The 27,748-nt window shown below is 45.4% G+C and overlaps 1 protein-coding gene across 2 annotated transcripts in view; it reads left to right on the top strand.

Moving 5' to 3' along the window:
• LOC134966630 (membrane-spanning 4-domains subfamily A member 4A-like) overlaps positions 1–27,542 on the top strand; it is a 56,266-nt gene extending 28,724 nt beyond the window's left edge. The window contains exons 5-7 of one of the 2 annotated variants that reach the window (XM_063943527.1): positions 3,608–3,643; positions 10,441–10,560; positions 26,716–27,542. In XM_063943527.1, the coding sequence (XP_063799597.1) occupies positions 3,608–3,643; positions 10,441–10,560; positions 26,716–26,802 (243 nt within the window). In that variant the 3' untranslated portion in view covers positions 26,803–27,542. Of the gene's footprint in view, positions 1–3,466; positions 3,644–10,440; positions 10,561–26,715 lie in introns of both variants that reach the window. The other variant, XM_063943526.1, reaches the window with a different exon arrangement.
• The last annotated feature ends 206 nt before the right edge of the window (positions 27,543–27,748 follow it).

Raw genomic sequence — 27,748 nt, 5'->3', positions numbered from 1 at the left:
CGCACTGTTCCTTTAGACGGTATGGGAGTTAAGGAAAAAAATTGTAGTTTACAGGGGGGTGCCTAATACCCTACAATCGCCCCTGCCTCTGCCTAATGGGAGGGAAGACGGTGGCAGGGAAAATGAGTTCCACCACCTCTCCAGAACCACTTTAAGCCCTGGTCGAAACAGACAACACACAAAGAGGAGACAGATTCAAAGACAAAGGAGATATACTGTAGTGGCTCACATGGGGAAGAAAGTGCACATATGTACAAAATTGGAGACAAGAAGGCAAACAGAAGATGGAAGACAGATAGGTGATTGATAGATGAAGGCAAATAGGGGGTCATTCTGAGTTGATTATAGCTGTGCAAAATTTAGCACAGCTACGATCATTCACACTGACATGCGGAGGGACGCCCAGCACAGGGCTAGCCCGCCCCGCATGTCAGTGCCAGCCCCCCCCCCCCCCACAGAAGTGCAAAGGCATCGCACAGCGGCAATGCCTTTGCACTTCAAGAGTAGCTCCCGACCGGCGCAGCTTTAGCTTGCTGGCCGGGAGCTACTCGTCGCTCCCCGGCCTGCAGCGGCTGTGTGTGACGTCACGCAGCCGCCGCGCCCCCCCCAACGGTCCAGCCACACCTGCGTTGGCCGGACCGCGCCCCCTAAACAGCAGCTTAACGCTGCCGTCCAGCCCCCTCCTGCCCAGCGACCGCCTCTGCCTCACTGTGGCGCTGACGCATGTGCAGTTCCGACCCGATCACTGTGCTGCGAGAAACTGCAGCGAGCAATCGGGTCGGAATGACCCCCATACACTGATGTGGAACAATTGGCAAAGCATGGAGAAGCGAAATGCTCAGAATTGTTCACCCAGTGGAGATGCAGTATTGTGATGCAATTGTGGCTGTCCCATTGGCGCAGAAGCTCTGCATTAAGTGACTGGCAGAAGCCTGGCAGATAAAAGGGGAGAGAGACAGAAACTGCAGAGGGAGAAAAGCAGAAGGTGGTCAGTGAGTATAGACAGAAAGAAACATGCAGAATGGAGAATGGTATAGGTGTGAAAATGAGAAAAGAGGGGCTGGGAGAAATATGCAGGTGATGTACTGAGAGGGAGGAGGAGACGCACGCAGAAGATGGACTGAGAGAGGAAACACATGCAGATGATGGACTTAATGGGGGAGATAGACTAAGAGGTCAATTCAATTCAACGCGAATTGAATAGCATCGGGAGGGAGCTTCTGGAACTATTCAATTCATCGTGATGCTAAGTCGGAGAATGCCCATATTCCCGGACTAAACAGGGTGTTTAGTCACGAGAACAGGCATTCTCAGACTAAACTGCCTCGCTGTGGTGCTGTTTGCACGGCGTTAAGTCCCAAAACAGCATTGCGGACCTACTTTGTTGGATTTCTGCTCGCACCACTGGAAGGGTGCAAGAAGAAATCCTCAAGACAGGGACAGCATCGCTCTGAATTGAATAGCTCTGGGAGCTCCCTCCCAGCGCTATTCAATCCGCGTTGAACTGAATTGACCCCTAAGAAGCAGAGAGACAAATGGAGAAGATGGACTGAGAGAGAGAAGTTTTCAAGAAATGAAATGAGATATTTAGTGAGTGTGCAGAGGATTAAATGTTACCCCAGTTTTAATTTCTTAACTTCTCCTGCTACAACACAATACTTTCTAAACTTTTAATGTGTTAGGTCCAGCTAATCTGACATGTTCTGCCTTCTGTTGGTGTAACTCCACCTACATCACATTTTTAAGTAATCCCGCCTACTTTAGTATTGGCTCCGCCTACAGTTGGCTTGGTGCCACCCACATGAGGCCACTTCTAGAAATTTTTCCAGTACCAAAGTCTAGGAATCGCAAGCAGTGGCGAAGCGGCTAAGTTGTTCCATTGAGAAGTGAATAAGGAAACACCTGTGTCTGGAGCAGTGTCAGCTTAGTTGTATTCACCAAGCAGTGCATGCAGACTCACATACCTCCCTACATGACCCCTTCCAGGAGGGACAGAATGCTCTGCTCCTGGACTTCCCTCTTAATGTATGATTGCCATCACCTGTACTGAAACACATTTCTTATCAATTAACCAGTTCAGTACAGGTGATGGCAATCATAAATTAAGAGAAAAGTCCAAAAGCAGAGCATTCTGTCCCTCCTGAAGAGGGTCATGTTGGGAGGTATGGACTCAACAATAGCTGTTCTGTGGGCCTGATTCAGGGTAGTACTTAAAATTGATGTTTTATGTACTAACCCACAGGTTCTCAAACTCGGTCCTCAGGACCCCACACGGTGCATGTTTTGCAGGTCTCCTCACAGAATCGCAAGTGAAATAATTAGCTCCACCTGTGGATCTTTTAAAATGTGTCTGTGAGTAATTAATACACATGTGCACCTGCTGGGTTACCTGCAAAACATGCACTGTGTGGGGTCCTGAGGACCGAGTTTGAGAACCCCTGTACTAACCCAATAGTGGGGGAACTGCACATGTGCAGAGTGGGTCCTGCATGATAGCATGCAGTCCTTCAATGATGAACATGCTGCAGCATTTGGGGCATACTTGCCTACCTGACCCTCTCCATGAGGGAGAAATGCTCTGTTCCTGGACTTTCCTGGTAATGTATGATTGCCATCACCTGTGGTGACCTAGTTAATTGATAAGAAAGGTGTTTCACCACAGGTGATGGCAATCATACATTACCAGGAAAGTCCAGGAAAAGAGCATGTTCTCCCTCATGGAGAGGGTCAGGTAGGCAAGTATGCTTTAGGGGGTGGCGTTCGGGACCGTTCTACAAAACTAGGACGTATAGGCTGCCCAGGGTCTTTGTCTTCGTAATCAGAAGAGATCCGGCGGTAGTCTGAGTAAGCTTCAACAAATTGTCACGATAGTGATCTGATGCTCGATATTCGGGTACAGCACTTGCATCTGTGATGCATGCAGAGGGCGTCTTTTTTCTTCAGATGCCTCCTGCTGCATTAGAATATTTCTGTTTTTGCACGGTGTTGCACAGCCGCTTCCCTGCATATATCTGAATCAGTCCCTGTGTGTAAAAGGTCTTACCTGTTGCTCTGTGCATTTTGCTGCTCTGGTTACCGGTCCATTTAGCCCATTGAATGCTACCGTGCTCTGTAGCTCTGATGCTTGGCATACTCTTTGATTACTGTAGGCTTACCATACTGTCCCTTTAAACTGGGACACTCATGGATTACACAGGTTCTGAGGCTGATTAAAAAAACCAGGTGAAATGCTCATTTGAAGTCAGCCAGCCACAGAACCTGTGTAATTCATGGGTTTCCCGGATTAAAGGGATAGTATGGTAAGCCTATCTATAATGTTATAAATGTCCAGCGGTTCTCGTTCCTCTTATTTTATAGTTGTTCACACAAAAACATTACTGACAAAAAGAGAAAAAAATGATGCAGTGACTTTATAAAAAGAGTTTATCATATTAAATAATCTCTTTATGTTTCCTTTATATTCCAGGTGAACTCAAGCTTGGTTCTAAACATAATCAGCTCCGTAGCAGCAGCTATAGCGGTGATAATATTCTGTATATTTTTCTCACACACATCAATGTCTTTTTTTTACCGGTCCTCTGACACTGTGCACTGTGCGTATTACCAGCCAAGCCAAGACTGTGATGGCAATTTCCGGCCTCTGGTAATTTCTATATGCTTAATGTCGGTAGATGGTATAACTTGTTCCAACTTTATATTTTTTTCACTATCCGTTATTTCAGGTAACTTTGGACAATTTCCGTAAACTGGAGTAAGGAAGATAAACAACACAAACCCCAACGAAAATCATCCCTGTGTTAAATAAATATATCTTGATAGAAGTTGCCCATTGCAACCAATCAGCATTGACATAAAATTTATAATCTGCATACTATAAAAGTACATAGAGCAGCTGATTGGTTTCCAAGGACAACTTCTCCACTTTTAAGGTAATCAGATGTGCAAAGGCACAGGCTGAGGAGAAAATGGCCCAGTCAGTGGGTAAAGGAGGCAAAACTTTTTTTCTAGGTACACTATATAAGCGAAAGGAGAAAAACAAAAGGTGGAATAATAAGACTAAAGACATTGACTAAGAGTCTTGTTGAGGGAGACAATGTAATAGCAGATCATCTTAATAATTACTTTTGCTCACTATTCACTACTGAAAGAAAAGGGAAGGGGCCACAGTTAAGTTGCAGGTATATTTAGGAGAATGAAACAAGTACATTTACAGAGGAGAAGATCCTAACAGAACACTCACAGCTGAAAATGAATAAATCAGTGGGGCCAGATGGGATACATCCAAGGATCCTAAAATAGCATAGAGGCGTGCTGGTAGCACCAGTAACAGAATTATTCAACCAGTCATTAGCTACAGGAGTAATTCCAGAGGACTGGAAAATAGCAAACGTAGTCCCACTGCACAAAAGTGGAAGCAAGGAAGTGGCAAGCAACTACAGACCAGTGAGCCTTACATCAGTAGTAGGGAAATTGATGGAAACACTCTTAAAAGAAAGAGTTATGGATTATCTGAAATACAGCAATTTACAGGATTCCAAACAGCATGGTTTCAGTGGGGAGGATCATGTCAAACAAACCTTCTTGACTTCTTTGACTGTGTGACTAAAGTGATGGATAAAGGTGGAGCCGTAGATATGGCTTATCTAGACTTGAGTAAGGCTTTTGACACTGTCCCACATCGAAGACTGCTAAATAAACTCGAAAGCTTGGGACTAGATACTAAGATGGTTGACTGGATAAGATCTTGGTATAAGCATAAAAAACAGAGAGTTGTAGTAAATTGAGTGCATTCACAGGAGGGAAATGTTACCAGTGGAGTACTCCAAGGATCTGTACTTGGACCAGTGCTTTTAAATATCTTTATTGGTGATATTGCAAATGGCATTAAAGGAAAAGTATTCCTTTTTGAGGATGACACAAAGGTATGCTACAGGGTAGACACACCAGGAGGGGTAAAACAAATGATTCAGGATCTAGTTAGTCAAGAGTGTGGCAATTACAGTTGAATGCCAAAAAAAGACAAAATCATGCACTTCGGTCTTAAAAAGCCAAAGGCAAAATGTGAAGATACGGGGTTCTTCTAATTACTTAGATACAGAGCCAATGAAACCAAAGTAATGGTTTATTTCTCACCACACTCAAGAGTAGATAACACACAGGAAACAAAAAGTAAACATAGCCCAGAAACAATACACAAGTAGCAGTCCAGATAGAGTCAGGCCAAGAAAAGGATTTGGTTCCCCAGCCATTCCACACAGAACTTACAGATAAACAGTTCCACACAGCCAAACTATCACGATGCGTTCCACAAGGTACCTTGGCAGAGAATCACCCCTTAGCCAAAGTCCTGCAACTAACATGAAGAGCTGACCTGCGCAATCTCTTTTAAAACCTTACAAATGCCCATGATGCTGTGTTCACCTGGGGAGGATGCACAGGTTCCTGATTGGTGGGATTCCATTTCAGGTATCTCCCTCCTCTCTCCCACAGCTGGCCTTCTCCTGCTGACCATATGCTGTGTCAGGCTCCGAGTTGTTTGTCAGAGCCCAGATTTTAACAGAGGAAAGTAAGCAGAAGGAACAAGGGTGGTCATTCCGAGTTGTTTGCTCGTAAGCTGCTTTTAGCAGCTTTGCACACGCTAAGCCGCCGCCTACTGGGAGTGAATCTTAGTTTATCAAATTTGAGAACGAAAGATTCGCAATATTGCGAAAAGACTTCTCTGTTCAGTTTCTGAGTAGCTCGAGATTTACTCTTCCAGTGCGATCAGTTCAGTGCTTGTTGTTCCTGGTTTGACGTCACAAACACACCCAGCGTTCGCTCAGACACTCCTCCGTTTCTCCGGCCACTTCCGTGTTTTTCCCAGAAACTGTAGCGTTTTTTCACACACTCCCATAAAACGGCCAGTTTCCGCCCAGAAGCACCCACTTCCTGTCAATCACATTACGATCACCAGAATGAAGAAAAAAACTCGTAATGCCGTGAGTAAAATACCTAACTACATAGCAAATTTACTTGGCGCAGTCGCACTGCGGACATTGCGCATGCGCATTAGCGACTAATCGCTCCGTTGCGGAAAAAAATAACGAGCGAACAACTCGGAATGACCACCAATGATAGGGAAGTTGGTTTAAGTCCTGATTGTCCCCTGTGAAGGAGCATCTTCAGTGAGAGATTACCTTCCCTCGTGTTTACCTCCTGTGTGACCGTATAAGGATAATAGATTATGAAGCAGACTTATCAATGATAACTTGTAACCTCATACACAGAATGGCATCCTCCTAACATAACACAGCAGCATGACAGTACTATGTGCCCGGTCACAGCACACCTGTATGTGCCCGAGTAAGATTACAGTACAGATTATATAGGCTAACGAATGAACACGGGCATGGGGGATAGTGACACAAGCCAGAGAGACAAAGGAACTGAAGGGATAAAAGTACATTAATCGCTACAAAGAATGAAATGCCATAAATACAGTTTTACCCTATGCCTCATATCTTCCCACTAAATATAGTATTAATGGCACTATACTGGAAACTACTGAGGAGGAAAGGGATCTAGGAGTCACTATTTCAAGTGACTTAAAGGCAGGTAAGGAATGTAACAAAGCAATGAGGAAGGCTAGTCAGATGCTTGGCTGCATTGGGAGAGGAATCAGCAGCAGAAATAAGTAATAATGCCACTGTATAGGTCATTGGTACGGCCTCATCTAGAATACTGTGTTCAATTCTGGAGGCCATATCTTCAGAAGGATATTATTACAATAGACCAGTGGTTCCCAAACTGTGTTCCTAGGCACCCTGGGGTGCCTCAGAACACTTGCAGGGGTTCCTTAGATTGGTGGTCCAGGACCAATCAAAATTATTTCTGGTCAATGTAATAGGCAAAACCAATGCTGGTGGCTGCCAATCATAAAATATGTGGACAAACAGAAGCAAATCTTGTTCCTCACTACATAATGGAACCTAAAATGACATCTAAACACCATTTTTATTTAATATTTATTTCAAAATTTCTCGCTAAGAAATTTTTGGCCTAGGGCTGCCGTGAATAAAATTCTAATACTCTAATGGTGCGATGATTCCAAAAAGTTTGGGAACCACTGCATTATACTCTGTACAAAGAAGGGCAACTAAAATGGTGCATGGCCTACATCACAAAACATACCCAGAAAGACTTAAAAAATCTCAAAATGTATAGTTTGGACTGGAGCAGAGAAGGGAAAGGGGGGACATGATAGAGACATTCAAATATAACAAAGTCCAGGAGGGAAACATTCTTCAAGTGAAGAGAAGTATTAGGACACAAGGACATGCACTGACACTGGAGGAAGGGGGGGGGGGTTCAGGGGAAATTTAAGGAAAAATTACTTCACAGAAAGGGTAGTGGATAAGTGGAACAGCCTCCCATCAGAGGTGGTAGAGGCTAAGACTGTAGAGGAATTTAAACATGCATGGGATAGACATAAGGATATCCTTACAAAGAAATAAGGATCAAATAAGGTTTGAGGTAAAAACATGGTAATAAGGGGCATACCTAATGGGCGTTCATATCTGGCGTCAAATTCTATGTTTCTAACTCTAAGTAGGCTTTAAACAGTGAATCTGACTGTAGATATTTTATAAATTTTAGGATGGATCTCACTTAAAATTAGTTATTTACAAAGTTTGCCCCAGAGCGTAACCGGGTGTGGTTACACCCGATGCACAATCTGCATTACTCCCCAGCGCCAGAGGTGAGGCCGTTCAAAAAGGGGGAGTGGTCTAAAAAAAAAGTGGCATGGTCTCGCAGGGATTTCTGCTCTGTCACTCCCGGGTCATGGCCAGCATCCCTGGAGATGCTGGCTGCCCCCGGAGACTGTGTGTAGTGCTGGCGCTTTATCTGTGACAGGACGTGAGTGCTGCAGGAGAACGGCACACTGCAGCACCCGACTCGCATCACTGCAGAAGAGCGGCAGTTTGATATCACCCCTTCCGAGGGTGACACTCAGGTGCGGGCAGAGACAGCCCTAACCAATATGCCGTAGGCAAGATTTTGGCTGGTGCCCCCTAGCACCACCGCTGGTTTTGCCTCTGACCTTGCACCTCTTTCCCAGCACCATCAACCCTCACCCATAGCAGTCCTTATTTTGGTGTTTGTACCCCCTATATTTTAAATAGGAACAGTTCGCACATTTGGTGCTCAGCCCAAAAAGGGGATTGTTTTTGCTTGCAAGGGACATGTTCACACAATAGTACCCCCAATTCCAATTACGCCACACAGTGCTGCAACTTTATTCACATTTGATCATGCGATAGTGTCCATAATTCATATTACATTCCACAGTAATATCCCTTTACCTTATAAACATTACTCCTCACAGTAGAGCCCCTTATTCACATTACATCACACTGAATTGCTCCTTATTCACATTACACCACACCCTATTGCTTTTTATTCACATTAGACGACACAGTAGTCCCCTTATATACGCAACGCCACATAGTAGAGCACCTTATACACATAATGCCACAGAGTAATGCCCCTTACACATATGAGACACATAATTAATGTCCTTATAAACATAATGCGCCTTACACATTATGACAACCTTTATTAATGCCCTTTTACACATAATGTCCCTTACACATATGCCGCACATTAATGCCCTTATACACATAATGACACACATAGTGCCCCCTACACATTTGCTGCACATTATTAGTGCACCTATACACATGACACACATACAGTAGTACCCTGTTACACATATGCCGCACATTATTAATGCCCTTATACACATAATGACACACATAGTGCCCCTTACACATATGTTGCACATTATTCATGCATTTTTACATGACACACATAATGCTCCTTACACATATTCCGAACACTACTGCACAACCAAACCACACGCACACAGCACTCACACTGCCACTAACACTGTGACCTCTGTCTCGATACAGATGTGTCCTCATAAATCTTGCCTCAATGCTAACGTCAGGCACCATTTTTTAAATGAAAATTCAGCTTATTTGCATTGCTAGGATGCACAAGCAGCTTCTGCTGATTAAAATGATATGTAGCATGCCTATATACTGTGTGAGACTGTGACTGTATCTGCATATGAAATGCTACACACAGAATATAGGCATGTCGCATATCATTTTAATCAGCAGAAGCTGCTGATGCCCATAGGCATAGCAAATGCCCTATGCAATCACCTAGTTTGCCTATGCCTATGGCCGGCTCTGGGTGCGGGCCACCCATGCAGCCGGCTTGTGATGCCCCTGGTTTGCCCAACAAATGTCAAAATGAGCAAATGTCAAATTACAGTTTATGCCTGGCGTGAATGAGCTGACAGATCCTATGCAACTCCGTTAGCGACGGGCATCTTTTTTTGCTGAAAATGCATCTTATTCACATCACTATTTTAAAAAGACGCACAAGCAGACTCTGATCTGCCTTGAAGAAGTGTGTGCCAGCATTTCTTCGGAAATCCTTCTGCGAGTGCATAACGATTGGATCCAGCACCTTCGAATTTGTGTTGACCAGGAGGGACAACATGTGGAACACATTAATTGACTGTCCTTTATGGAGAACAGTTTAGCCTGTAATTCCAACAAAAAAAAGTGTTGCACACAACTGTTTTAAAATCTGTTTGCAGCAATAAACTTTTCAGCAAATTCTGATGTTGTGTGACATGTTACACGACCCCCTTTCCATTTGAAAAAACTGACTTAGATTCAAGATGGCCAATTTCAAGATGGCCGATTTCAAGATGGCCGGTTTCAAGATGGCGCCCATGTTCGCTACATACCCTAAAAGATAGCCCACTTCACCCATACCTTACTGGAGTATTCAGTTTTCCCATTTCCTGCACAGTTTTTGAAACAAAAGGGTGTACTGCGACTTTGAATCACCATGTATACATATATATGTATACAGAGAACCCAGCACTCTCCTCAGTAACCTCATTCACTTCAAAACTTTAATACATAACTGGATCTAGTTATGTATTAAAGTTTTGAAGTGAATGAGGTTACTGAGGAGAGTGCTGGGTACTCTGTACATGTATATGTGAGCAGGTGGTCACAGCCCACTGCACCCCAACCTGGCGGGGGAGAGTGCATGTGTGCACCCCATTCCTGGGAATGGCGAGTGTGGTGGATTCCTGTACGTGTGTGTGTATATATATATATATATATATATATAAATATATTTACATATATATAAATAATGCCATCAAATTGTATATTGTGTCTTCCCCTATTTATTGTATACCACCACTAAATATTCTATATATACTGTATGCACTATAGGAGATGTAATGGTAATACAGCTGAAACTGGTATTTATTTTGCTGGTCTGTATTATACAGGGCAGCATTAATGTCGGGTTACATTCTATTTATGTAATTGTCATCATTCTGTTTTTCATTTTCTTCCGTTGTAGCCTCTGCTCCTAGGCATCGTATCGCTTCAATTTATTCTTACTGTACTGGAGTTCTGCGTCACCTTGTCTACATCTATTTTTGGATGCAAAGCTGTGTGTGGGACGTCTAACAATGAAGTGGTAAGATTTACTATCCTACAGTATATAATAACAGGCTAACGCTCTGCCTCACCTCTATGGTGCTCAAGCATCCACTAGATGGCGCCCGACTGCCCCCCCCCGTCCCCATTGTAGACAGCGGCACTTGGGTGCGGGGAGAGACAGGAGTGACTCCTGCAGCACACACACTGCTGTGTGGGGGAGACAGGCAGCTGCAGAAACAGTCACTCGTCACTCTTCCTGTATGATGTGCGGATGGGAGGAGGGTGATCGATCGCACCTGCCCGCCGCCTGTACCCATCAGTTCCCATGCCGCTCCCCCCACACCCATGCATCACAAGTGGCCACACTATAACTAAAGTTTTTAATATTTCCTAAGGAGGGGAGCTGGCCACACCTCCGTGCATTGGACACACCCCTCCCAGTACATGGGCCCAGCACAACTGTTGGCGCCAATGCTTAGGGTAGCTTTCAGGTAAGCACCAGGATTACTGTATGTTTAAACTGTAGGCAGATGCAGCAGAGAGACGTATATACTATTCTTGCTTACATTCAGGCTGCTCTCTCCGGGAGGGACCTGCCTGGTCACATAGGAGGGGCATGGAGGAGGTGGTATGGGGCATGGTGACTTGATCACATCATCATAGCCCCGCCCCCCGCTTTACAATGCCCATATTACCGTCATTGTAAAGCGGGGGAGGGGCTACGGTGACACGATTCACGTCATCGCCCCACACCTTCTGTGTGACGGGAAGCCGAAGTGAGCTGGGGGGATGCGGTAAGTGGTGGGGAGCGGCGGGGAGCAGTAGGGATTGAGCGGCATGCGGAAGACTTGCCTACTTCCGCTTCAGATTTTCGGGAGCCTCTCTGCCTTTCCGGGAGAGTAGGCAAGTATGGTATATACCCTGCTATAGTATAACCCTGTCATTGATTTTGGTTTTGGATCTCTATCTCTTTCGTGTTTTGGATCTGTATTTGATTTTGCCAAAACCGCCCTTGTGGGTTTTGGTTTTCTAATTTTACAAAAATCATAAAAACAGCTAAAATCACAGAATCTGGGGTGTTTTTGTTCCTACATTATTATTAACCTCAATAACATTAATTTCCACTCATTTCAAGTCACTTATGACCACCTCACAGTATTGTTTTCAACCAGTTTAGGCCAAAAGGTTTAACTGAAGCATACTTGCCTACCTGACCCTCTCCATGAGGGAGAAAATGCTCTGTTCCTGGACTTTCCTGGTAATGTATGATTGCCATCGCCTGTGGTGAGCTAGTTCATTGATAAGAAAGGTGTTTCACCACAGGTGATGGCAATCATACATTACCAGGAAAGTCCAGGAACAGAGCATTTTCTCCCTCATGGAGAAGGTCAGGTAGGCAAGTATGAACTGAAGTAGCTGGATGACTAAGCTAAGTGACAGCGTTGGGCGTCACAAACATGTGGCAATTAAACTTCCAACATGTTACATCTAGGAAACAGAATGGCACTGCAGTGGAGTATGAAAATGTTTGTCTTTTATACAAGAAGACAGTCAGCAATGCTCCAAACAGCACAGTGGTGGTAATTCCGAGTTGATCGCTCGTTATTTTTTTTTCGCAACGGAGCGATTAGTCGCTAATGCGCAAGTAAATTTGCTATGAAGTTAGGTATTTTACTCACGTTTTTTTCTTCGTTCTGGTGATCGTTGTGTGATTGACAGGAAGTGGGTGTTACTGGGCGGAAACTGGCCGTTTTATGGGTGTGTGTGAAAAAACGCTGCCGTTTCTGGGAAAAACGCGGGAGTGGCTGGAGAAACGGGGGAGTGTCTGGGCGAATGCTGGGTGTGTTAGTGACGACAAACCAGGAACGACAAGCACTGAACTGATCGCACTGGAAGAGTAAGTCTCGAGCTACTCAGAAACTGCACAGAGAAGTCTTTTCGCAATATTGCGTATCTTTCGTTCGCAATTTTGCTAATCTAAGATTCACTCCCAGTAGGCGGCGGCTTAGCGTGTGCAATGCTGCTAAAAGCAGCTTGCGAGCGAACAATCGGAATGACCACCATAATGCAAAGAAAAGAGGCGCAAGATGGAATTGTCCTTGGGCCCTCCCACCAACCCTTATGCTGTATATATTAAACAGGGCATGCACAGTTTAACAAACCAACCATTTCAGCAACAGGGACTGTCACTTGTGGCTGAAATGATTGGTTTGTTTGGGCCCCCACAAAACAAGCTGCCAATGGTCTCTACACATAGGTGATTCTATATTGGGTGCAGTGTGTGCGGTGCACACGGGCCCCTAGGTCTGGGGGGGGGCGCCCGCACAGGACACATTGCACCCATATAGTATACTTACCCCTCTATAGTCTCGCGGTGGTGTCCCTGCAGTGCGTGCACAAATCACTTGGAAAATGGCCACTGCAGACATTTCCGAGTGATTTTGCACATGCGCACTGGAAATATCCCCTGGAACAAGGTGCGGGCGCCATGTTTCCGGAGACCTGCGCATGCGCAGTAGACTCTGACTTTATGCCAGGTGGTTGAACCTGAGTGAGGAGGAGGTAAGGGATAGAGAGGGGAGCGACCGGAAGATGAGTGGGCTATTGCTGTGGGTGGTGACAGGAGTTTGTCAGCGATAGGCGTAGGAGGTTACTTCCCCAAAATGTGAAAAAGATGATGTGCATCAAAATTAATTACAAATTCCACGAGGGAGACCTTTACCAGCAATTGTCTCTAAAAAGTACAGAGGGACCTATGATGGTGGATTCCAAGTCCAACGGGGACAAATTAATGCTCTGTGATGAAGAGGCTGTACACACTGATGGGGGTGAGGAATCGGATGCTGATGATGACATCATGCTCATTTAAAGTACTAAAGCCAGTTTGTGCACTGCCCATTGGCAGCTTGTTTTGTGGGGGTGCAAACAAACCAATCATTTCAGCCAGAAGTGACAGCCCCTGTCACTGAAATGATTGGTTTGTTAAACTTTGCATGCCCTGTTTAATATACAACATAAGGGTGGGTGGGAGGGCCCAAGGACAATTCCATCTTGCACCTCATTTCTTTGCATTATGTGCTCTTTGGAGCATTTTTTTTGGCATTGGTTATAAAAGTGCCATCCTGTCTGCCACTGCAGTGCCACTCCTAGATGTGCCAGGTGTTTGTGCCGCCCACTTCTGTCGCTTAGCTTAGTCATCCAGCTACCTCGGTGCAACCTTTTGGCCTAAACTGGATGAAAACAATATTGTGAGCTGTGAGGTGTTCACAATAGACTGGAAATGAGTGGAAAGTAGTGTTATTGAGGTTAATAAATACTGCAGGAACAAAAATACCCCCAAATTCTGTTATTTTAGCTGTTTTTATGATTTAAAAAAAAAATACAGATCCAAAACCCGCAAGGGCGGTTTTGGCAAGACAATACAGATCCAAAACACAAAGGAGATACAGATCCAACACCAAAACACAAAACCCTAAAAATGGCCCATCACACACCCTAAGCAGGTATCCGGACTCCAGGTCGACACCAAAAAGGTCGACACGCCTTAGGTCGACGCCAATGGGTCCACACACCTTCGGTCGACATGAACAAGGTCGACGTGAAAAAAGGTCGACATGAGTTTTTTTCACGATTTTTTTCTTTTTTGGAACCTTTTCATACTTAACGATCCACATGGAAAGTAGAGATGAGCGGGTTCGGTTTCTCTGAATCCGAACCCGCCCGAACTTCATGTTTTTTTACACGGGTCCGAGCGACTCGGATCTTCCCGCCTTGCTCGGTTAACCCGAGCGCGCCCGAACGTCATCATCACGCTGTCGGATTCTCGCGAGGCTCGGATTCTATCGCGAGACTCGGATTCTATATAAGGAGCCGCGCGTCGCGGCCATTTTCACACGTGCATTGAGATTGATAGGGAGAGGACGTGGCTGGCGTCCTCTCCGTTTAGAAATTAAAATAGATAGGAGAGTGAGAGTGAGACACTTCATTTACTTACTGGAGCTTAGGAGGAGTTATACTAGTGACTGATGACCAGTGACCTGACCACCAGTGCAGTTTTATAATTTATTATTATTTAATAATCCGTTCTGTTCTTGTTCTCTGCCTGAAAAAAACGATACACAGTGACTCAGTCACACTCACATACCATATCTGTGCTCAGCCCAGTGTGCTGCATCATCTATGTATAATATCTGACTGTGCTCACACAGCTTAATTGTGGGGGAGACTGGGGAGCAGTTATAGGTTATAGCAGGAGCCAGGAGTACATATTAAACAGTGCACACTTTTGCTGCCAGAGTGCCACTGCCAGTGTGACTGACCACTGACCACTGTGACCAGTGACCTGACCACACTGACCACCAGTATAGTATATTGTGATTGAATGTCTGCCTGAAAAAGTACACTCGTCGTGTGACTTGTGTGGTGTTTTTTTATTCTATAAAAATTAAAAAACTCATTCTGCTGACAGACAGTGTCCACTCCAGCAGGTCCGTCATTATATAATATATACCTGTCCGGCTGCAGTAGTGATATATATATATTTTTTATATCATTATTTATCATCCAGTCTACTAGCAGCAGACACAGTACGGTAGTTCACGGCTGTAGCTACCTCTGTGTCGGCACTCGGCAGTCCATCCATAATTGTATACCACCTACCCGTGGTTTTTTTTTTCTTTCTTCTTTATACATACTACATCTCATTATCATCCAGTCTATATTAGCAGCAGACACAGTACAGTACGGTAGTCCACGGCTGTAGCTACCTCTGTGTCGGCACTCGGCAGTCCATCCATAATTGTATACCACCTACCCGTGTTTTTTTTTTTCTTTCTTCTTTATACATACTACATCTCATTATCATCCAGTCTATATTAGCAGCAGACACAGTACAGTACGGTAGTCCACGGCTGTAGCTACCTCTGTGTCGGCACTCGGCAGTCCATCCATAATTGTATACCACCTACCCGTGGTTTTTTTTTTCTTTCTTCTTTATACATACTACATCTCATTATCATCCAGTCTATATTAGCAGCAGACACAGTACAGTACGGTAGTCCACGGCTGTAGCTACCTCTGTGTCGGCACTCGGCAGTCCATCCATAATTGTATACCACCTACCCGTGGTTTTTTTTTTTCTTTCTTCTTTATACATACTACATCTCATTATCAACCAGTCTATATTAGCAGCAGACACAGTACGGTAGTTCACGGCTGTAGCTACCTCTGTGTCGGCACTCGGCAGTCCATCCATAATTGTATACCACCTACCCGTGGGTTTTTTTTTCTTTCTTCTTTATACATACATACTACATCTCATTATCATCCAGTCTATATTAGCAGCAGACACAGTACAGTACGGTAGTCCACGGCTGTAGCTACCTCTGTGTCGGCACTCGGCAGTCCATCCATAAATATACTAGTATCCATCCATCTCCATTGTTTACCTGAGGTGCCTTTTAGTTGTGCCTATTAAAATATGGAGAACAAAAATGTTGAGGTTCCAAAATTAGGGAAAGATCAAGATCCACTTCCACCTCGTGCTGAAGCTGCTGCCACTAGTCATGGCCGAGACGATGAAATGCCAGCAACGTCGTCTGCCAAGGCCGATGCCCAATGTCATAGTACAGAGCATGTCAAATCCAAAACACCAAATATCAGTAAAAAAAGGACTCCAAAACCTAAAATAAAATTGTCGGAGGAGAAGCGTAAACTTGCCAATATGCCATTTACCACACGGAGTGGCAAGGAACGGCTGAGGCCCTGGCCTATGTTCATGGCTAGTGGTTCAGCTTCACATGAGGATGGAAGCAATCAGCCTCTCGCTAGAAAACTGAAAAGACTCAAGCTGGCAAAAGCACCGCAAAGAACTGTGCGTTCTTCGAAATCCCAAATCCACAAGGAGAGTCCAATTGTGTCGGTTGCAATGCCTGACCTTCCCAACACTGGACGTGAAGAGCATGCACCTGCCACCATTTGCACGCCCCCTCCAAGTGCTGGAAGGAGCACCCGCAGTCCAGTTCCTGATAGTCAGATTGAAGATGTCAGTGTTGAAGTACACCAGGATGAGGAGGATATGGGTGTTGCTGGCGCTGGGGAGGAAATTGACCAGGAGGATTCTGATGGTGAGGTGGTTTGTTTAAGTCAGGCACCCGGGGAGACACCTGTTGTCCGTGGGAGGAATATGGCCGTTGACATGCCTGGTGAAAATACCAAAAAAATCAGCTCTTCAGTGTGGAGGTATTTCAACAGAAAAGCGGACAACAGGTGTCAAGCCGTGTGTTGCCTTTGTCAAGCTGTAATAAGTAGGGGTAAGGACGTTAACCACCTCGGAACATCCTCCCTTATACGTCACCTGCAGCGCATTCATAATAAGTCAGTGACAAGTTCAAAAACTTTGGGCGACAGCGGAAGCAGTCCACTGACCAGTAAATCCCTTCCTCTTGTAACCAAGCTCACGCAAACCACCCCACCAACTCCCTCAGTGTCAATTTCCTCCTTCCCCAGGAATGCCAATAGTCCTGCAGGCCATGTCACTGGCAATTCTGACGAGTCCTCTCCTGCCTGGGATTCCTCCGATGCATCCTTGCGTGTAACGCCTACTGCTGCTGGCGCTGCTGTTGTTGCTGCTGGGAGTCGATGGTCATCCCAGAGGGGAAGTCGTAAGCCCACTTGTACTACTTCCAGTAAGCAATTGACTGTCCAACAGTCCTTTGCGAGGAAGATGAAATATCACAGCAGTCATCCTGCTGCAAAGCGGATAACTGAGGCCTTGACAACTATGTTGGTGTTAGACGTGCGTCCGGTATCCGCCGTTAGTTCACAGGGAACTAGACAATTTATTGAGGCAGTGTGCCCCCGTTACCAAATACCATCTAGGTTCCACTTCTCTAGGCAGGCGATACCGAGAATGTACACGGACGTCAGAAAAAGACTCACCAGTGTCCTAAAAAATGCAGTTGTACCCAATGTCCACTTAACCACGGACATGTGGACAAGTGGAGCAGGGCAGGGTCAGGACTATATGACTGTGACAGCCCACTGGGTAGATGTATGGACTCCCGCCGCAAGAACAGCAGCGGCGGCACCAGTAGCAGCATCTCGCAAACGCCAACTCTTTCCTAGGCAGGCTACGCTTTGTATCACCGCTTTCCAGAATACGCACACAGCTGAAAACCTCTTACGGCAACTGAGGAAGATCATCGCGGAATGGCTTACCCCAATTGGACTCTCCTGTGGATTTGTGGCATCGGACAACGCCAGCAATATTGTGTGTGCATTAAATATGGGCAAATTCCAGCACGTCCCATGTTTTGCACATACCTTGAATTTGGTGGTGCAGAATTTTTTAAAAAACGACAGGGGCGTGCAAGAGATGCTGTCGGTGGCCAGAAGAATTGCGGGACACTTTCGGCGTACAGGCACCACGTACAGAAGACTGGAGCACCACCAAAAACTACTGAACCTGCCCTGCCATCATCTGAAGCAAGAAGTGGTAACGAGGTGGAATTCAACCCTCTATATGCTTCAGAGGTTGGAGGAGCAGCAAAAGGCCATTCAAGCCTATACAATTGAGCACGATATAGGAGGTGGAATGCACCTGTCTCAAGTGCAGTGGAGAATGATTTCAACGTTGTGCAAGGTTCTGATGCCCTTTGAACTTGCCACACGTGAAGTCAGTTCAGACACTGCCAGCCTGAGTCAGGTCATTCCCCTCATCAGGCTTTTGCAGAAGAAGCTGGAGACATTGAAGGAGGAGCTAACACGGAGCGATTCCGCTAGGCATGTGGGACTTGTGGATGGAGCCCTTAATTCGCTTAACAAGGATTCACGGGTGGTCAATCTGTTGAAATCAGAGCACTACATTTTGGCCACCGTGCTCGATCCTAGATTTAAAGCCTACCTTGGATCTCTCTTTCCGGCAGACACAAGTCTGCTGGGGTTGAAAGACCTGCTGGTGAGAAAATTGTCAAGTCAAGCGGAACGCGTCCTGTCAACATCTCCTCCTTCACATTCTCCCGCAACTGGGGGTGCGAGGAAAAGGCTCAGAATTCCGAGCCCACCCGCTGGCGGTGATGCAGGGCAGTCTGGAGCGACTGCTGATGCTGACATCTGGTCCGGACTGAAGGACCTGACAACGATTACGGACATGTCGTCTACTGTCACTGCATATGATTCTCTCACCATTGAAAGAATGGTGGAGGATTATATGAGTGACCGCATCCAAGTAGGCACGTCACACAGTCCGTACTTATACTGGCAGGAAAAAGAGGCAATTTGGAGGCCCTTGCACAAACTGGCTTTATTCTACCTAAGTTGCCCTCCCACAAGTGTGTACTCCGAAAGAGTGTTTAGTGCCGCCGCTCACCTTGTCAGCAATCGGCGTACGAGGTTACATCCAGAAAATGTGGAGAAGATGATGTTCATTAAAATGAATTATAATCAATTCCTCCGTGGAGACATTGACCAGCAGCAATTGCCTCCACAAAGTACACAGGGAGCTGAGATGGTGGATTCCAGTGGGGACGAATTGATAATCTGTGAGGAGGGGGATGTACACGGTTATATATCGGAGGATGATGATGAGGTGGACATCTTGCCTCTGTAGAGCCAGTTTGTGCAAGGAGAGATTAATTGCTTCTTTTTTGGTGGGGGTCCAAACCAACCCGTCATTTCAGTCACAGTCGTGTGGCAGACCCTGTCACTGAAATGATGGGTTGGTTAAAGTGTGCATGTCCTGTTTATACAACATAAGGGTGGGTGGGAGGGCCCAAGGACAATTCCATCTTGCACCTCTTTTTTCTTTAATTTTTCTTTGCGTCATGTGCTGTTTGGGGAGGGTTTTTTGGAAGGGACATCCTGCGTGACACTGCAGTGCCACTCCTAGATGGGCCCGGTGTTTGTGTCGGCCACTATGGTCGCTTATCTTACTCACACAGCTACCTCATTGCGCCTCTTTTTTTCTTTGCGTCATGTGCTGTTTGGGGAGGGTTTTTTGGAAGGGACATCCTGCGTGACACTGCAGTGACACTCCTAGATGGGCCCGGTGTTTGTGTCGGCCACTAGGGTCGCTTATCTTACTCACACAGCTACCTCATTGCGCCTCTTTTTTTCTTTGCGTCATGTGCTGTTTGGGGAGGGTTTTTTGGAAGGGACATCCTGCGTGACACTGCAGTGCCACTCCTAGATGGGCCCGGTGTTTGTGTCGGCCACTAGGGTCGCTTATCTTACTCACACAGCTACCTCATTGCGCCTCTTTTTTTCTTTGCGTCATGTGCTGTTTGGGGAGGGTTTTTTGGAAGGGACATCCTGCGTGACACTGCAGTGACACTCCTAGATGGGCCCGGTGTTTGTGTCGGCCACTAGGGTCGCTTATCTTACTCACACAGCTACCTCATTGCGCCTCTTTTTTTCTTTGCATCATGTGCTGTTTGGGGAGGGTTTTTTGGAAGGGACATCCTGCGTGACACTGCAGTGACACTCCTAGATGGGCCCGGTGTTTGTATCGGCCACTAGGGTCGCTTATCTTACTCACACAGCTACCTCATTGCGCCTCTTTTTTTCTTTGCGTCATGTGCTGTTTGGGGAGGGTTTTTTGGAAGGGACATCCTGCGTGACACTGCAGTGACACTCCTAGATGGGCCCGGTGTTTGTGTCGGCCACTAGGGTCGCTTATCTTACTCACACAGCTACCTCATTGCGCCTCTTTTTTTCTTTGCGTCATGTGCTGTTTGGGGAGGGTTTTTTGGAAGGGACATCCTGCGTGACACTGCAGTGCCACTCCTAGATGGGCCCGGTGTTTGTGTCGGCCACTAGGGTCGCTTAGCTTAGTCATCCAGCGACCTAGGTGCAAATTTTAGGACTAAAAATAATATTGTGAGGTGTGAGGTATTCAGAATAGACTGAAAATGAGTGTAAATTATGGTTTTTGAGGTTAATAATACTTTGGGATCAAAATGACCCCCAAATTCTATGATTTAAGCTGTTTTTTAGTGTTTTTTAAAAAAAACACCCGAATCCAAAACACACCCGAATCCGACAAAAAAAATTCGGTGAGGTTTTGCCAAAACGCGGTCGAACCCAAAACACGGCCGCGGAACCGAACCCAAAACCAAAACACAAAACCCGAAAAATTTCCGGCGCTCATCTCTAAAAAGGTGCACTAATTGGGGTTCCCGGTCACTCTACGAAGAAAACGACACCAAAAAAACCACATAAAAACTCATGTCGACCTTTTTGTCCATGTCGACCTTTTGTCCATGTCAACCTAAGGTGTGTCGACAAATTGGTGTTGACCTAAGGTGTGTCGACCTTTTTGGTGTCGACCTGGAGTCAAAAGTCACATAATAGTGCACAGGAGGTCTTTGCAAACAAGGTGTAAATTCTCCAAAGACCACTGAGTTCCAGGACCCCTAACAGTAACCACCCCCTGGCCTATCACCTAGGTGACTAGTTCACTGCAAGGAGCACTGTCCTTTCTGTCTTATACCTCTTTAAGAGAAGCTGACAGGTATCTGGAATCAGGCTTGCTGTTTCTAAGATTTGACCACACTGAATATTGGGCCTGGATTCTTTTGTCGAGATCCGACCCCCCGCCCCCGAACTTCATGTAGTTTACACGGGTCCCAGGCAGCCTCGGATCTTCCCGCCTTGCTCAGTTAACCCGAACGAGGTTGAACGTCATCATCCTGCTGTTGGATTCTCACGAGATTCGTATTCCATATAAAGAGCCGCGCGTCGCCGCCATTTTCACTCGTGCATTGGAGATTGAACGGAGAGGACGTGGCTACGTTCTCTCCCTGAAAAGCTCTATATCTGTGCTCAGTGTGCTGCAAATATCTGTGCTCAGTGTGCTGCATTGTGGGGACCACCAGTATATTATATTAGTACAGTACAGTAGACCATTGCTGTATCTTGCAGCTCTGTGTCAGACTCAGTTCTAGACAGTATCCTGATCAGTGCTCAATATCTGCTGCATTGTTGTGTGACCAGTATATACTAGAGATGTGCACCGGAAATTTTTCGGGTTTTGTGTTTTAGTTTTGGATTCGGTTCCGCGGCCGTGTTTTGGATTCAGACGCGTTTTGGCAAAACCTCCCTGAATATTTTTTGTTGTATTCGGGTGTGTTTTGGATTCGGGTGTTTTTTTCAAAAACCCCTCAAAAACAGCTTAAATTATAGAATTCGGGGGTAATTTTGATCCTATAGTATTATTAACCTCAATAACCATAATTTCCACTCATTTCCAGTCTATTCTGAACACCTCGGAATTCTTATCCTTTTCCTCGCAGCCCCAGTTGCTGGAGAATGTTAAGGAGGAGCTGTTGACGGGTCACGTTCCGCTTGACTTGACAATTTTCAGGCCATGTCACTGGCAAGTCTGACGAGTCCTCTCCTAACTGGGATTCCTCTGATGGATCCTTGAGTGTAACGCCTACTGCTGCTGGCGCTGCTGTTGTTGCTGCTGGGAGTCGATTGTCATCCCAGAGGGGAAGTCGGAAAACCACTTGTACTACTTCCAGTAAGCAATTGACTGTCCATAAGTCCTTTGCGAGGAAGATGAAATATCACAGCAGTCATCCTGTTGCAAAGCGGATAACTCAGGCCTTGGCAGCTGTGTTGGTGTTAGACGTGTGTCCGGTATCCACCGTTAATTCACAGGGACTTAGATAATTTCTTGAGGTAGTGCGTCCCCGGTACCAAATCCCATCTAGGTTCCACTTCTCTAGGCAGGCGATACTGAGAATGTACACAGACATCAGAAAAAGAGTCACCAGTGTCCTAAAAAATGCAGTTGTACCCAATGTCCACTTAACCACGGACATGTGGACAAGTGGAGCAGGGCAGACTCAGGACTATATGACTGTGACAGCCCACTGGGTAGATGTATTGCCTCCCGCAGCAACAACAACAGCAGCGGCACCAGTAGCAGCATCTCGCAAACGCCAACTCGTTCCTAGGCAGGCTATGCTTTGTATCACTGCTTTCCATAAGAGGCACACAGCTGACAACCTCTTACGGAAACTGAGGAACATCATCGCAGATTGGCTTACCCCAATTGGACTCTCCTGGGGATTTGAGACATCGGTCAACGCCACCAATATTGTGCGTGCGTTACAGGTGGGCAAATTCCAGCACGTCCCATGTTTTGCACATACAATTAATTTGGTGGTGCAGAATTTTTTTTAAAATAACGGGCGTTCAAGAGATGCTGTCGGTGGCCCGAAGAATTGCGGGCCACTTTCAGCATTCAGCCACCGCGTGCCGAAGACTGGAGCAACAGCAAATACTCCTGAACCTGCCCCTCCATCAGCTAAAGCAAGAGGTGGTAACGAGGTGGAATTTAACCCTCTATATGCTTCAGAGGATGGAGGAGCAGCAAAAGGCCATCCAAGCCTATACATCTGCCCACGATATAGGCAAAGGAGGGGGAATGCACCTGACTCAAGCGCAGTGGAGAATGATTTCAACGTTGTGCAAGGTTCTGCAACCCTTTGAACTTGCCACAGGTGAAGTCAGTTCAGACACTGCCAGCCTGAGTCAGGTCATTCCCCTCATCAGGCTTTTGCAGAAGCAGATGGAGAGATTGAAGGAGAAGCTAAAACGGAGCGATTCTGCTAGGCATGTGGGACTTGTGGATGGAGCCCTTAATTCGCTTAACCAGGATTCATGGGTGGTCAATCTGTTGAAATCAGAGCACTACATTTTGGCCACCATGCTCGATCCTAGGTTTAAAGCCTACGTTGTATCTCTCTTTCCGGCAGACACAAGTCTGCAGAGGTTCAAAGATCTGCTGGTGAGAAAATTGTCAACTCAAGCGGAACGTGACCCGTCAACAGCTCCTACTTCACATTCTCCAGCAACTGGGGCTGCGAGGAAAAGGATAAGAATTCCGAGCCCACCCGCTGGCAGTGATGCAGGGCAGTCAGGAGCGAGTGCTGACATCTGGTCCGGCCTGAAGGACCTGCCAACGATTACTGACATGTCTACTGTCACTGCATATGACTCTGTCACCATTGAAATAATGGTGGAGGATTATATGAGTGACCGCATCCAAGTAGGCACATCAGACAGTCCGTACGTATACTGGCAGGAAAAAGAGGCAATTTGGAGGCCCTTGCACAAACTGGCTTTATTTTACCTGAGTTGCCCCCCCTCCAGTGTGTACTCTGAAAGAGTGTTTAGTGCAGCCGGTCACCTTGTCAGCGATCGGTGTACGAGGTTACTTCCACAAAATGTGGAGAAGATGATGTTCATCAAAATTAATTATAATCAATTCCTCCGTGGAGACATTCACCAGCAATTGCCTCCAGAAAGTACACAGGGACCTGAGATGGTGGATTCCAGTGGGGACGAACTAATACTCTGTGAGGAGTGGGATGTACACAGTGAAAGGAATCGGAGGATGATGATGAGGTCGACATCTTGCCTCTGTAGAGCCAGTTTGAGCAAGGAGAGATTGATTGCTTCTTTTTTTGGTGGGGGCCCAAACAAACCAGTCATTTCAGCCACAGTCGTGTGGCAGACCCTGTGGCTGAAATTATGGGTTTGTTAAAGTGTGCATGTCCTGTTTATACAACATAAGGGTGGGTGGAAGGGCCCAAGGACAATTCCATCTTGCACCTCTTTTTTTAATTTATTTATCTTTGCATCATGTGCTGTTTGGGGCCAATTTTTATAAGTGCCATCCTGTCTGACACTGCAGTGCCACTCCTAGATGGGCCAGGTGTTTGTGCCGGCCACTTGGGTCGCTTAGCTTAGTCATCCAGCGACCTCGGTGCAAATTTTAGGACTAAAAATAATATTGTGAGGTGTGAGGTGTTCAGAATAGACTGGAAATAAGTGGAAATTATGGTTATTGAGGTTAATAATACTATAGGATCAAAATGACCCCAAAATTCTATGATTTAAGCTGTTTTTGAGGGTTTTTGGGGAAAAAAAAACCCAAAATCGACAAAAAAATTTAAGGGAGGTTTTGCCAAAACGCATCCAAATCCAAATCACGGCCGCGGAACCAAATCCAAAACCAAATCAAACAGTGAAGCAAACAGTGTTTATTGTCAATGTTTTGGGGTCTAATCACCCCGTCAACAGGACACACATGTCATGTGTTCTGATGACAAAGTGATTAGACCCCGAAGTGACAACCTTAGCGGAAAGGCCACCGGAGCAAGTTGATCAAGGGTATCATGTGGTGAGTGCCAGACTTTGCTGATTATATATATATGTATGTATATTTAGAACCGGAGTTCGGCACTCCAATAACAGTAATAATGTCAGCAGGTGCCCGCACAATCCAAATAGGATAACATATAGGAGCAATGGTGCAGCACTCAGCCAGAGGATAAAACGACACAACAGCATGTAGCTTATCAATGTTTCAGTGTTGTCACATATCATCAGGATACAAATCCTTATATCCTGATGATAGTGTGACAACACTGAAACGTTGATAAGCTACATGCTGTTGTGTTGAATTTTCCTCTGGCTGAGTGCTGCACCATTGTTCCTATATGTATATATATAATGTGTGTGTATATATATATATATATATATATATATATATATATATTTATTTATTTATTTATTGAAGAGCTGATCGGGAGAACCGGACTAACCCGAACTTAACGATCCACGGTGGGATCTGAGTCCGGCTCGGGTTTTCCCGCCTGATTCGGATACCAAAACGATGCAAAACGTCTTCCTCCCGCTGTCAGATTTTCGCGGGTTTTGGTGATCGGCGCCATTTCACTCTCGCTGCGGAGCTTGTATTGAGCGGATGTGTCCATGCTGTGTTTGTCCAGGGAGGCAGTGTTGTTCATCAAAGAGTGCTGCAGTGTAGTCTATCAAGGGGCTTGGGTTGCTTTGTCCTCCAGGGGTGCTGTGTCCATCCAGGGGTGCTGCAGTGTTGTTTATCCAGGGGTGCTGCAGTGTTGTCCATCAAGGAGCTGAGGCTGCTGTGTCCTCCATGGGTGCTTCATCCGTGCTGTGTTCATCCAATGGCACTGTGTTGTCCATCCAAGGTGGTCCGTCCTCAGGGGTGCTTTGTTGTACATAAAGGGGTGCTGTGTCCAACGAGGGACTGTGTTCATAGTGTACGCAACAAGGGACTGTGTTCACAGTGTACACAAAACATATATGATGCGCGGTCTGACCGGCAGTGTCATATAATTGTATAGTACACTGAGGTATAGCACAAGGAAAAGAAAAAGAAAAAAATAAAGAAAAAAAATAAAATGTTATATATATATATATATATATATATATATGGGACAGACAGTGCACCCCTAGAGTGACAGAGCACCCCTGGATGAACCCCCGCAGGACATGAAGGGCCTACTAGTAGAATGGAGTGGTAGAATGGAGTGGTAGGGACCCATGCTTAGGGGTGTTGCCAGTTTCCAGAGGCTTGACTAACCATTAGTGAGTGCATGGTATCAACCTCTTGATAAATATATATAGTAAATATTTCTACTGCATGTATGGTAATGTACCAGATAAGTAACCACAATGCACTGTAAATAATACACCATAGTTCTGTGCAGTATAACGTAACATATGTACAATTCAAGTGCACAGTCTGGAACCTGATCCCTAGAGGAGACGGAGACCTGGGGTTTCCCCTGTATCCCTGTAGGAAAGTCCAACTATGCCTCCTGGCCCTCCAGCCCAGCCCTCACTGGAAGCACCCAACACACCACTGCCGTCCGATACTTAGCTATTTCTGAATGTCTCTGGACTCCATTATCCTTTTGTGTAATCCATGTGGTCTTGTGAGTGCAGAGAGAACTGTGCCCAGCTAAGGCTGTAGCCGTATAGTAGCTGCATAACAGCCAATATAGCTTTTATATAGGGCTCGAAATGGAGGCAGCAGGGAGTCACAGACTGAGATTTCTATAGTGAAAAGAGCAGGGTCTCCCAGCAGCACAGACTATATCAGGTGAAGCTTGATATGTGGTAGTGATAGTTTCATGATCTGAGCAGGGGAATGGAGCATTAGACAGTGGAAGGGCCAGTGTCCCCCAGTAGTAAGTTCATACATTCATATTTGATTAATCTGAGTGTTTCAGAAACATCTGGAAGTGGTGAGTTTATTTTGAGTATTGTTTTCATGACATGGATTCATTATATATTATAGCTACTGTAATTGTTTCATCTAATGTCTGAACAATACACCTGTGTTTTATTGCAGAATGTGGTTATCTATCAAACCACGTCTTTGAGTGCTCCCAACACAACGGCTGCTTCTACTGATGGGGACATAAAGATACAGGGATAAAGGACAGGCCGTGGGATTGTGATACAAGCACAACAGAGGACTACCCAAACTGCATAGGAGACATCACTAACTTAATCATATATATTTTAGAGGATTCATTTTTCTATTGGAAGAGTTCAGTTATCTTTACTTCCGGTCAAGCTTGTCTAATAGCATACAAGAATAGGGCGGATTAACAATGGGGTAGATGGAGCTCCAGCCCCAGTCCCACATGTAAAAATAAGACCATCGTCATGGCTGCATAATGATGATCAGCCGCCCAGTTGGTCACACGGTCAGCCATAAATTACATGATTTAAAGTTATTTTTCTAGTTTTCTCACAAAATGTTTCTATTCTAATGTATTTAGGGAGACATTGGGGCTGATTGTGTAGGTGTTGTACACGCCTACATAGCTCTGGCCACACCCATGCAGCACCGGTAACGGTTTAGGCCCTTGAACATTTTCAGATCCAGGCCCATGTGGCCCTTAATCCGGCCCTGTACAAAATGGATGGAAAACAACAAGTTATTGTATTATTATTGGTTCTGATGAAATACTGTGTAAGATGTACAATGTTTTTTCCTGTACTACATTTTGTTTCACATTATTTTGTTAAATTTATGTAAACATAAGATTATTGTCAACAGATAACAGTGACAGTGCTATAGTTATTATAAGATGCATGGAGATTGGAGAAAGAGTAATACAAATCATGTATTTTTATTCTAGTAAAATAAAGATGAATTTAACACTTTCACATTTAGACAGATTATTAATAGATATGTAAATAAAATAAAGGCTATACGTGGGACAGTATAGTGGATATAACACATTTATGGGAAACTCTGTCACTTTTTTGGATCACAGAACAACAGAGAAGGAACGTTAAATATCTCAGAGATTGGCTGCCAGTGATATATTTTCAAACCTGTCCTAATTTGGCTAACGTTCATGGAATAGAAC

This window comes from Pseudophryne corroboree, chromosome 10, assembly GCF_028390025.1.
Source record: "Pseudophryne corroboree isolate aPseCor3 chromosome 10, aPseCor3.hap2, whole genome shotgun sequence".
Lineage (NCBI taxonomy): Eukaryota > Metazoa > Chordata > Amphibia > Anura > Myobatrachidae > Pseudophryne > Pseudophryne corroboree.
This window is presented reverse-complemented; position numbering and strand designations above follow the sequence as displayed.